General features: G+C 32.8%; 1 protein-coding gene across 1 annotated transcript in view; it reads left to right on the forward strand.

Moving 5' to 3' along the window:
* The window catches only part of LOC123692592 (neuropeptide FF receptor 2-like), a 45,088-nt gene that overhangs the window by 21,172 nt on the left and 10,379 nt on the right, over positions 1-13,537 (forward strand). Inside the window, exons 2-4 of the mRNA XM_045637356.1 lie at positions 4,969-5,111; positions 6,795-7,021; positions 7,546-7,648. Coding sequence (XP_045493312.1) covers positions 4,969-5,111; positions 6,795-7,021; positions 7,546-7,648 — 473 coding nt within the window. The remainder of the gene's footprint in view (positions 1-4,968; positions 5,112-6,794; positions 7,022-7,545; positions 7,649-13,537) is intronic.

Consider the following 13,537-nt stretch of genomic DNA (forward strand, 5'->3'; position numbering starts at 1 on the left):
AAACTTCACATTACAAGGTCTTAAATATTATAAGTTTGAAATTGCATTTCTGTCGGCTTGCAAGTTGCAACAACTGCAGTTCTCTGATTATAACAAATGACTTTGTTTCATAGAACAATATTTTAGCAAGATTTGCGAGTGACTAATAGTGAGAGATTATTTCCTTTGGGGTACCAATATTGTGAAATAGTAAGTTAGTTCAGGGTAATTCCAAGAACGGTTTAATTGAAAAAAATCTAAGAATTACATTTGAATCATCAACTAATTGAATGTTCTTGGGTCACAGCTTAATCTAATTAACGGTGGTTGTATAAACTAACCACTCCTCTTGAAATGCAACAAGACCCACCTTTTTATTTGTTTTAATTAGTTTAACATTGCTAGTATCATGGTTTAATTATTAAGAAGGACCTTTAACTGATTCGATAATAAATGGATCACAAAAATATTGCTACCCAGTACCCACATATATTTTTGTGTTTCGTTTCAACTGTTCGGTGCTTTTGCAATTTTTTCTATAACATTTTGTTTTTTAAAAAGTAAAAAACCGACCGAATTGAGAACTTCCTCCTTTTTTAAAGTCAGTTTCAAATAAATCTATTCCTGAAAAAGTCTGTAAGTTATCGGTTGTTAAGTCTTATTAAGTCTTGTCTATCACTAAACAAATATAGGTTATTCTTCAGAACGAGATGTTACGTAAAATAATAATTGGCTAGATATATTTCAGCAGTATGATTGATATTTTTCGGGCTTGACTCCAATCTTCATGGAAGTTTAGCGCCTGAGGCCAGTCGTTAGTCAAGTTTTCGTTTTGCGTAGGATGTGAATAATTGAGGGCTTTCGATGTTTTTTTCGGAAGGAGCATTTTATTCAATCGCGATCAATACAGATACAAAATTGGCTAAATTAAATTTTAGTCACGTAAACACTTGATAATACCATTTTTTAATGTGAGGTGTATAATGGAATATCTAAATCAGTTTAATAATAAAATTGTAAACTGGCTTATATTTATTACTATGTTCGGGGTAAATAAATATGTTTCTAATTTGTTTGCTCTTAATAATTATGTGACAAAGTTATTGAAAATTCACGTTTCCTAAGTGACATATATTATTTAATCGCATATTAATCTGAGCAGATTTATGAAAACCTGCTACATCGTACTTCCGTATTCATTCATGAAAACAGGTATCGCTTTTGTTAATACATTTGCAATTTTATGAGTTTCGCATTTAAAAGAAAAGTTGTTATCTTTTAATCTCTTGGTGTATCTTATTGTTGTTTTTACGACAAGGTAGAGATCAGAAGGAGATTGAATTTATGTGATATTGAACGTATTCAATATCACATAAATTCAATCTCCTTCTGAATTTATTTTCCTTATTATTACTCGTAAGTAATAATAAGGAAAATAAATTCAGTTTGTTAATTTATTAACATTTACTTTTGTTTATGCTTTATAACATACAATTTTGCTGAAAACAAGTACGTGTTCTCCAGGACACAGGCATAAATTTATAATGCATTAGCAGAGTAAGTTGCCGTGTTGTAATTCCCAGCGTGCAGTATGCAGGCGAGTCCATGACGGTGTTATATATACTAAAGGACGTGAGATTTCGTTAGTAAAGACTAAAGCCTTATTTATTAACAGACGACGACTAATATGGGGCTTTTATTACTGACTGTGTTGCCTGCAAAGCTTCTTTAAAAATACCTATAGCTGTCATTCAGTTGGAATTCTATTATAACCGCTCCAGTATTCGGAAGTTACATACTATTCGATATAGGGGCCTTCAAGAAATTAACGTGTAGACACCTATAAAAGTTGGCGATGCGAAGATCTTCATAAATTCGGTTCATCAGTATTTAACGAGAAAAAATGATACGATTTATTTTTAGGTACCACTTAAAGACACATTTGTTTCATTACAGCTGTAAAAAAACAGTCAACAAACAGTGTGATTTATTACAATCTATACAGAACTACTGAATTGATAAAAGCTACCTCCATTCAATAGAACGGAATAAGTCAAACGATTAATCAAGAAATTAATACGAAAATAAAACGCAAGTAATAGTGACATTAATTATGATGGATGATATCGCAATGAATCCGCTGAGGCTTGATACTGTCACGGTATTATGTCACTTCTGTCGTATTGACTTTATGGAAGGCTAGTGTAATGGCTCGTTAGTTCCCCTGCGACAGTCAAAGCTGTGTCCATGATACTCTAGAGTCTAGAGGGACTTTGTAAAGCTAAATCCGTGATTCCCGTAGAGGAACTTTGGACATGTCACTACTAGAGTGTGACATTCAGTACGCCTAAAGGCTCGTAAGACAAATTTGGTAAACAAAACTGAGGTGTAATGCAATAATGTATTCCATTACACCTCAGTTTGTAAAAGTTATTATTTAATACGAAAGTAGTGCAGGTCCCATAGTATGTTTTTCGAATATTGTCCGCTCAGTTATATACAACGTGGTTAGGTGACGTATTGCAGTCGTACGATCCTAGAGAATATAATACACTAGTGGTCCGCCCCGGCTTCGCCCGTGGTACCTACATGTTTAAACTATCCTATCTCTCAAGTTGGATCGAACTGCACATGGTGTGCGAATTTTATTATAATCGGTTAAGTGGTTTGGGAGTCCATTGAGGACAAACATTGTGACACGAGATTTATATATATTAAGATTTGGAACCTTTCTTCTAATGCAATCATTTTAAAAATCGCTTCGATTGAATTAAATCTTCGCAGTTTAAATTTTTGAAATATGATATCCTAAAAGCACTCTCTCAAACTTTATATCATACACGCGAATTAAAAATGTAGAGATAATTATTCTCAACCATAATTTTATCAAAAATTTTTTGCTTTTTATTAAATCTATTTTCTAAACACAAATATTACTAAACTTAAAACATTTAATTAAAAATATCAAAACTAATATGAAGAGTAAAAGTGGCGCATTCAGTTTACAACTAATTTCATACATAATTAAAAGTTAAAAGGAACTTTTAAATTTCTTAAATGCTGGTATAATCTTCAATTTTTAAGAAAGTTAAGTTTCGAGCCAGATCTGGCGGTAAGCCAATTTTAGTATAATACCCAAGTGGTTTGCTGCTTCGTACAAGTTTAGTTTATCTTCTAGATTTTTACTACTCCTATAGATAAAGTACCATATTTTTTAAGAAAGTGTAGATTTAAATAATATAACTTTAATTAATCGTGGAATAATTATATTCATCCTGAATTAAAATTTCATATACAGGTAACTTGAAGCTTAGAAGTTTTGAACTGTTCTTGACTGAAAAACTAATTAGTTTTTCAGTCAATTCATATTCGATATAATTATGAAAGACTGCTGAAGCAAAGATTTACTCACACTACGTGCTAATCCTTTATCTAATCTATCTTTGTAAACTTTATACATCCAACCTCCTTTTGTTTAAGAAAGTAAGAAACATCCCATCCATTTTCACAAACTTTCAAGCTTATAACAAAGGAACTAGGATTATTACGTATTGTTTGGTACAACTAACCTTTGTAGTTTCTTCCTATCTGTCTAATATGTATTATAAGTTTTTCACCGCAAATGCAAGTCATATTCAATTTAACCAATACAAAGGCCGATTTATTTGTTATTATCGTTAATAACTGAATACAGATTAAGCCGTGTTGATAACTCTCAGCAATAATAATTATACACTCGAATAATCAGATAAAGCGGATTATATCTCTCCAAGTATATTAATGCTCAATTTGTAGATATAACTTGTTATCTATAGTAGTGTTTCTAGTAATGCAGAAATATAATGCAAATTAAGCAATAATTTGGAATAAGCTGGCGTTGTTTCTACTACCAATGAAGTAGAAGTAGGGGAAATAGGCTCTGAAACAAACATACAGTACTCCAAAATTAATAATGCGCATGCAAATCTTCGCTAATTGTCGTATTTACAAAATGTATTTCATTTGACTAAACGAATTTGACTAAATTATGCATGAAGAAAATGCATTTATCCACTCTATATACATATCGTCTTCGGACGCTCCGGGAATATGACAGTTACCGAATAGTGACGAAGATTTCTATGCGCATTATCACTTTTGGAGTACTGTATATTTTAATGAAAATTTCTCAACGACAAGAATCAACGCATAAGCAGCAATATAACTGAATATTGAACTATGAAATGTGGTCTGTAGTAAAGCTTAGTCGTAAACTATCCAATAAACATGCCAGGCAGAGGTGAGGATATGTTAAGTTGAACGTCACGTTACCAGCCCCCCTAGCCAAGTTGCTTTCTGTTAGCGTAGCGTTCAATAGAATAGACTACGAATGTATGAGATTGACGTAAGCTGTAGATAAACGTGTCTATTCTATTGAACGCTACGCTAACAGAAAGCCACTTGGCTAGGGGGGCTGTAACGTCTAGAAATCAACTATTCATTTGATTGAATACCTCTTACCAAATAGCCCAAAATGGGAAATAGTAGTCCGGATTGAAATAACATTGCAAGGGATGAAAGGTACCTCTAGTGTTGATACAATATATTTATTTTAGTTAAGCCGAACGAAGAAGCTGCTTTTGCAGTTTCCATCTTGCTCGGGGCCTTAATAAATTTCACTTGGAATGTATCGTCATGTTCTATCGAAATATTTTAGTTTAAATTCATCTTATGTTCGAAATTGCTAACGCTCTAGAGAAGATTCGATCAGAATTCAAAATACCATCAAAAACATATTTAAAAAACAGCACCAGAAGTTAAGTTTTAATATCTAGAACGGGTAAAAGCAATATTTAATAATATTACTTACATAAAATCGTTTTAAGCAGCCGATCCCTTTATGTAGATTCCATAAAATGACCGATTGTCAAAAGCAGTTATTTTTTTGTTCTTTTTATTGTTACATAAATAATTTCCACGAATATAAATATGCAATATTGTTTATTGCAGCGTCACAAACATCTTCCTGGTGAACTTGTCAGCCGCAGACCTGCTAGTGACGGGCATCTGCATGCCGATACAGTTGAGCAAGGCCATCACACTGGTGTGGTACTATGGAGAAACCGTGTGCAAGATCGTTAACTATATACAGGGTGAGACTAATTTAATGTAATTTATCTAAATAAATATAGTAGTAAAACTTACTATACTAATAATTATAGTAGTAAACTTACCGCTGCGGAACACGTGATTTCCTCGGCCAGGATACATTATCGTGCGGCTTCGCGGGGAAAACTCTTCGCGAGGCTGCTCGCTCTCTGTGGACACGTCTATTTTCTGTTATGCTTTCAGTTAAAAAAATTTAAAATAATGTATAATATTATTAGTGACTCTTTTAGAACGTTCAGAAACCAGCCCTCATAATTGTATTAACTTTGGCTATATGTTGTACTCGGGAAAAACTACAACTCAATTTATGGATGGATATAATATGGTAACATCAACAGAATAATAATATTTTTTTAATGAGACAGTATTTATTTTATTATAGACTTTACACATGCTATTTTATAGTAAGATATAATAATAAGGCAAGTTATGTACTAACACTACTACATTTTCTTCGTATTAACTATAATTACACCATTTTCAGCAGTTTGTTATTTAACCATGACTACAAGTTTCCTCCATTATAAACTCCAACATAATTATGTCATAGTATTTCGTTGTTTTACGAGCACCAACTACCTACTAAGTGTAAATGATGTAGTATTTATATTTTGTATCTACTATTTAACTAAAATGTTAGTTGTTACAATATAAGAAGGATGTATTTTTTATTAGTGTAACTTCTTATTACAAACTATTTGGAAAATAATCCATACTTAGATAATAATATAAATGCGAAAGTAACTCTGTCTGTCTGTCTGTTACTCAATCACGCCTAAACTACTGAACCAATTTGCATGAAATTTGGTATACCCGAGAAAGGACATAGGCTACTTTAGGATAGGATTTATCCCGGAAATCCCACGGGAACGGGAACTAAGCGGGTTTTTCTTTGACTGCGCGGGCAAAGCCGCGGGCGGAAACCTACTTTTTATATAAATCATAAAAAATTGAGTTTGAGTTTGAGTAGTTTCCTGTGTTTGATACTTAGCAGCGAGCGTGGTCACGGGGAGACTGGTCCGTGGATCTTTATCTAATTTATTTTTCTGTCCGTTTTTATTTGTTAACTTTATAATGATAACAAAATTTATAATAATATAGTACCTACATTAGAGCTTTAAGTTTTATTATAATTTTATCATGAAAACACAAGGTCTATGCGTAGGATTTTCATTTAAATCAACCAGTAGGTTGTGTTTATTCAATTACTTCAATTTTATTTGTGAACTCATGGAAAAAACGCGTAGGAAAACCAAATACAGCATATTTCATTAGATTCCGTTCAGTTATCCTTTAATAAATTTTAAAATGTGTAACTAATATACCTTTTAAAAAGATTTTTCTTTGAATCATGCAAGTGAAATGTTTATATTTGAACAGAAAATATGTAATATATGTATTTCTATACTTATATTATAACGCTGAAGAGTTTGTTTAGTTGAAGGCACTTATCTCATAAACTACTATTCAAATTTGAAAAATTATTTTTATGAGAAGTATTTATAGTGCGGCCTTCTTCGATAAATACATCACGCTACGTGCAATAGGAGAAGAGCAGCAATGAAATAGAGCGCATAAAATATTCCTTTTAAAGACCAAAGTTGCATGCATCAGCTCACAAATAAAGATGCAATCCTGAGGGATTATTTCTTATGTTCCTTAACAAGGTGTGGCGGTAGCGGCGAGTGTGTTCACACTCACAGCCATGTCGGTGGACCGCTGGCTGTCGATCGCGCCGGAGCCGCGCCTGCGTCCGCCCGGCAGGAAGCAGGCGCTGCTGCTGCTCAGCCTGCTGTGGGTGCTGGCGCTGTTCATCTTCATACCGCTGCTGTTGGTGGCCTCCGTGCGGAGAGAGGCTGTACCTATAATATCACAGACTTATTTGAACCTTTCGGTGAGGTTTTTGGTAGTGTTGGTCGGATTAGCTTTGTTTTTACTGAAGTTGATTATGGATATTGATCTACTATAGTGACTGATTTTGTGAATGTATGGTTGTTTGTTTTCGATAGAAAAAGTTGTTTTAAGAATAATTTTTTCATGGATGAATGTTCTTTATCCATCCCCAAAAATATCACTACATAGTATAAAACTAAGTCGCTTTTTCTGACCCTATGACCCTATGTCCCTTTGTATGCTAAAATCTTTAAAACTACGCAACGGATTTTGATGCGGTTTCTTTTAATAGATAGAGTGATTCAAGAGGAAGGTTTTAGTATATAAATTATTAGGTTTTAGACAAAGCGGGCGAAGCCGCGGGCGGTAAGCTAGTAATGTATAATAAGTTGTTATAATTTGTTAGTTCGCAAGATGATTACTTTTTGTTTATTTTATTTTTATTTTCTTAACGAATTTGAATACTAATGCTCAATACAATACAATATAAAACGTACATATTTTTAAAACAGCATATTATTTCAGATAGAAACGAAGGATGTATATTTCTGTACAGAGGAGTGGCCGAGCCCCGAGTCCCGGAAGCAGTTCGGTACATTTAGTTTTACTTTAGTCTACGCTATTCCAGGTGAGATTCATTTCTTTTATAATACCTATTTAATATTATTTTATTTTAATACTTGAAGTTCAAATAACCTTAAGGATTTGACTTAAAAACATTAACTAAGTGCTTAAAGAGGCTTATGAATAGAAAATTCACCCAGCCAAAGATAATGTTTTACCTAGTTACTTTGTACGTTGTTGTCGTTTCTAAGTAGGGTCTATAAGTAGGTAATATTGAAGTTCATAATTACACAAATTAGTTTCTAAAACAGAAGAACTAAGAAATTCTTGATATGATATCTTATTACGTAGAGTAACGTAAGAGGTAAAACAGTCTATGTTTCTAATCCCTTTTGTCCTTTGTTAACCCATTGAGCCCCGAGCGGCCCAATCCGACCACGACACAATAGATTTTCTATTGTGTCTGTGATTCCGGGGGCTGAGTTATTAAAATAGTACGTCATTGTTAGAAAATGTATGTAGATGTAAATTATTGACAAGCAACTCAGGCAATATGTGATTAATGCTCCTATGGATAATATTGGAAATATCTTTGAATAACAACTACATGGTGTAAATAATTCTGTTCTCTTGTATTTAAATTAAGTGACTATTTTTCTTGTTAGTATTTGTAACGTTGATGATTCTTTATTAAACTAGATTCTCTTAAATAAATAAATATTAATAACAGAAGCCTCAAACAAGTTATAATCTTTGCTTATTTGTTCGACTTGTCAATCAAAATCGACATAGAAAAAGCTGTTTATCTGGGCTTTCGTACTTTAGTTTGTAATACCAAAAACACGCTCTAAAGAAAACGTTATATTTCATAGTATTGTATAAATTAATTACCAAGTTCATGTCGGTTTATATGAGAGGATAACCAAATTCCCTTTGTAACTCAGAGCCCGAAAACATATAAAGCTCAAAAGCCCACCCAAACCACTGTAACATACGAACAGTGTTCTATTTCTTTTGTTACCTATTTGAAGATTGAAGAGTTTCAAAGACCCTTAATCTTTTCTTCCAGTTCAAATTTATAAGGGATTTGCTTTTTTTCAAATACTTACATAATTTTTTACTGATTTAAAAAATGTAAGCGATTTTGATGATTTGGACATGAAAGATTTTCAATTCATTCAACGGTGACGCTCTTCATGTGATCCGATTAAATTTTGATCCTGCTCTGACGAGTACTTACTTTTAGAGTTACTTTTTCACGTGGATACAAAATTAACAGAATATTGAAGAATAAATTTCTTTTGCATGTTGTCTTACATCAAGATTGACTCAATAGTTATTATTCTGGATACCAGGTAGTAACTAGTAATAAATATGAATTTATCCTACACAATACATAATATATTCTGCACTACTTAAGTATATACATTTTGAGTGTTCTCATATTATAATATTATGTAATTTTAAACGATTTCGGTCAGGTGCTAGTCCGTTTTAATAGTAGAAGTTAAATTACTTTTACAGTTTTCACTCAAAACACAGCGAAATATCATTCTCGTTTAAATATATAAACGTATAATAACATAAACGGTTTATAGTGAAAATTATATTTATATTGCATGCGGGATGGAGATGAAATCAAGTATCGTGTTGATAAAGTCTTCACTATTGATAAATATGAACGACTTGCTTAACCTGGCGTTTTGCAGATAAAATTATAATATGGTACTTTTTGTATCAATATAAATTTAAACCTATCAATCAATTCCAGGCTCTCATTGATTAATTATTGCTTCAAATTTTTCATAGACACACTTTGAAGTAGTCACTTGATTAAAATTTTGAATACGAAAACATGAAGGCAATTTTATTTGCTATGTGGGTAGTAAGATATTCTTGCTCTGGAACCTTTCAGAAACAGATCTCAGTTTTTCTAGCATTCCCAATTGGATATTTAACCGTCATAAGAAAGGAGGATATTCTTGTAACTCAAATTCTACTTGTTTAATGCAGTATGAATTTCACGTTAGGTATTTCTTTTTCATTTACTTTAGGGTAAACGCAGCTATCAACGACCCATCGAAAATCTGAAGCTATTACCGACCTATAAAAGTAATTCGAAATTTAAACGTTTCCAGAACTATTCTAGCTATAGGTAGGCAAAGTTTTACACGAATGTATTACTTGAGCATCGTATACTTTTACGTTAGTGTGAGTAACTGTGCAAAAAAGAGATAAAATACGTCAGTTGCTGCGGGGTAGCGTGAACGTAGGACGTGTCGTACTGTTCCGTTGTTCCTTCGGGTAAGTACTGTGATTTATCTTTTTAAGACATTTACAAACAAATGACATCTATACTTTATTTTATATTACTAAATGTCAATGCATTTAAGTGTCAACTTTTCATTTCTTACCACATTTTATTAATAAAAAGTAATTTGAAACGATAAAACTTTAAATTAAAATGGGACGGTGTTAGCTTCACCAGTTTAAGTCGTGGCAGGTATCAACGACCCATAAGTCGGCAATGGCAGCAACGTAACTTTTTGTTTTAATTTTCTTTTATGTTATTGTATCACACTAACACAAGTGGTTTTATGGACCAGTTTAAATCTAAGCTATGAGTCTTCATAAAAATCTATTAGCGACTAAACTTTTTTTGTCTAGTGTTTACCTTTTAGCGTTGTCAATTTATACAAAGTTATGATATTTTTCGAGGATCGATATCGAATAGTTACAGTAGTAAATCATTGTTTTTTTGTTTAAACAATATGCATTTGTTCATATTTTGTATGACATTAATCAATCATAATCTATTTTATAGTCTGATGGTCAAATGAATTAAAATAACCATTTTTTTTATGGGTCGGTAATACAATTTAGGTTTATACTTACATACTTTATTACCGACCCATGTGGGTCGGCGATAGCAACTATAGGAAGCTATTACCGATCGAATATAGATAAAAAATGCTTCTTCATGGTTAAATTAACATAAAACATATAATTATATTTTTTTCCAGAAATATGGAGCCACAAAAGCGGCGAAAAGTATATAGCAAAACACAACTCGACGAAGCAATCCAAGCAATTAATGACGGTACAAGTGTATATGAGGCATCAAAAAGGTTTAATATTCCTAAAACTACATTACGAGACAAACGGGACGGGAAATATAAAAATGAAATTTGCGGAGTTCAGTCGGTTCTTAATTTAAGGGAAGAAAAACAGATTGTAGACTGGATCCACTACCTTGGCAAGATGGGATTTCCAGTTACAAAAGAACAATTATTAGAAACAGTGGCTAAGCTAGTCCAAAACTTAAATCGTCCAAACCCTTTTAAAAATGGTGTGCCTGGCAGATGTTGGTTTGAGAATTTTATAAAGAGACATCCAACAGTATCTAAACGCGTTGCACAAAATCTTCCTTCAAGGCGAAATCAAGTCACAGAAGCAGCTATACGTGCATGGTTCGATAGAGTGAACAATTATTTTATGACGAATAATCTGCATGATGTTTTAGAAGATCCCAGACGAGTGTTTAACTGTGACGAAACTGCTTTCTTTTTATGCCCAAAAGAGAAAGAAGTTTTGGTTAGCAGAGGTAGCAAACGAGTGTATAATCGTGTTGCTAATGACGAAAAAGAGTGCTTGACTGTGCTTGTAAATGTTTCAGCTGACGGAAATCTAGCACCTCCAATGATACTTTTTCCGTATAAACGATTGCCAAAAACTCTTGTACCTACAATACCTCGTGGATGGGGACTTGGTAACACGGAATCGGGTTGGATGAACACAGAAGCTTTTTATGAATATATTACCAACTGCTTCTATCCGTGGCTTGTAACAAATGAAATACCATTTCCAGTAGTTTTGTTTTTGGATGGTCACACATCTCACATATCACTTCCACTATCAACATTCTGTAAAGAAAAAGCAATCATCCTGGTAGCTTTACTCCCCAACTCTACACATATACTACAGCCGCTTGACGTAGCTGTTTTTAGACCAGTCAAAGGAACATGGAGGACTATAGTACATGAATTCAGAATTCAAAATAACTATGCCAAGCTTAAACGCACTGACTTTGCTCCGGCAGTAAAAAAATGTTTTGACCAATGCCTTAAGCCTGAAACCATACAGAGCGGATTTCGTTGTTGTGGACTATATCCATTTGATGCATCAAAAATAAACTACTGTAAACTGTTGCCAAATTTAAAGCATACAGAAAACAATCAAATATCCACATCTGAACATGAAGAAAAATTTAAGCATGATTTCGAGGCTAGATTGTCACCTATAACCTTAAAAAGTTTTAAAGATTCGGGAGGCCAATGGATGGGAGATCCAACTTATAAAAAGTTATTCGAATATTGGAAAAAAATTAGCCCCGAAAACGCCATAAATCAAGAGAGTGGAAGTATTCTGCAATTAGGGGAATCAACACTAAATAATAATTTTGTGAATGAAACGCCAGATGTATCTGAGGCTATCCTAAATTTTGATATAGTTGCTGAGAGTAATGAGCAAGGTTCAGAAGTATTGGGAGAAGAGGCATCCAACTTATCCTTATTTATTGAAAAACCCTTGTCGCCTACCGTATACTTATTGACTGTACAAGATGAGTTCAACCAGTTTCAGCAGACATCTACTCCTCAACAAGATAATATACTTCTACCATTTACCAACGAGCTAACACCCTTGTCCACTTCGATTCTTGCACCAGAAAATAATACTTCAATTGAAATAACCGCGGAGCAGCTACAAACACTTCAGAAGTATACACCATCACCCGAAAATGCAACCAAAGAGGCCGCTCCAAAAACAAGTGATAGCTCTGCTATTCCCACACCATTTAAGAATTATGCGACACCTTTCAAAAAATCTTTTTACTTTCCGCAGAATAATAATGATAATAAAAAGAAGACATTAAATAAAAAGCTCACGCCGACAGTAGCTATATCTGATGAGTTTATGGAATACCAAAGGAGAATTACAAAAGAAAAAGAAGATAAAGAAAATAGAAAAATAAAAAGAAAACAAGAAATCTTGGAAAAAAGGGAACAAAAAGAATTATTGAAGAAAACAACGACCTTAAAGAAAAAAAAATCTATTAAAAAAGTGAACGCAGTTAACAAAGAAGATTCTCCTGAAGCAGGACCTAGTAAATATCAATCAGATAGCGAAAACGATTTTAATTTACTTCCAAAGGAAGTAGCAAAACGTCGCGTGCTTTGTAACAGTGAGTTAGAAAATGAATATAAAAAAGGCCATGAACATTCTCATAGTACTTCAATTAATGATAGAGATTCTTATGAAACAGAAACTACTGTACGTCTATTAGAGTCAGGCTCTGCAAGACGGACAGTTAAACGTCGAGTCTTATTTAGCAGTGAGTCTGATGATGAAAGTATTTTTTAAGTGACTTTTTAATGTTTCGTTTATATAAGCACCAGTTGTACCGAATCATATAATATATAAAACTAATTAGTAGCAATTTATCTCTAAAAAGAGGTGTACCAATGATTAATATTATAATTTCCAAAAAATTATTATGATCTCAATAGCTTAAGGAAAAATCTTTTATTTTAATATATGTTCATTAATAGTACTTATTATGTTGATTTACTAAGAAATACTCATTTGTTTTTTTTTTAATAACTATAATAAAAAAATACGAATATATTTGCATTTTTATTTCATTTTATTAAGATCGTTAATCATCATCATCACTAGCTTCTATACATTCCATTGCTGGAAAAAGGCCTCCTCTCACATACGATCGGGAATAGCTGCATAAAAATCGTTAATAGCTTCACAGCCGTTTTTATGGGTCGGTAATCGCAACAATCGACTAAGTCACATTGTAAATTATTTTTTACAAGATAATCCTTTATTTGAATGTATTTGATTCAATAAAAACATTATTTATACATAACACTAGCATATAAAA

Source organism: Colias croceus, chromosome 6 (genome assembly GCF_905220415.1).
Source record: "Colias croceus chromosome 6, ilColCroc2.1".
Lineage (NCBI taxonomy): Eukaryota > Metazoa > Arthropoda > Insecta > Lepidoptera > Pieridae > Colias > Colias croceus.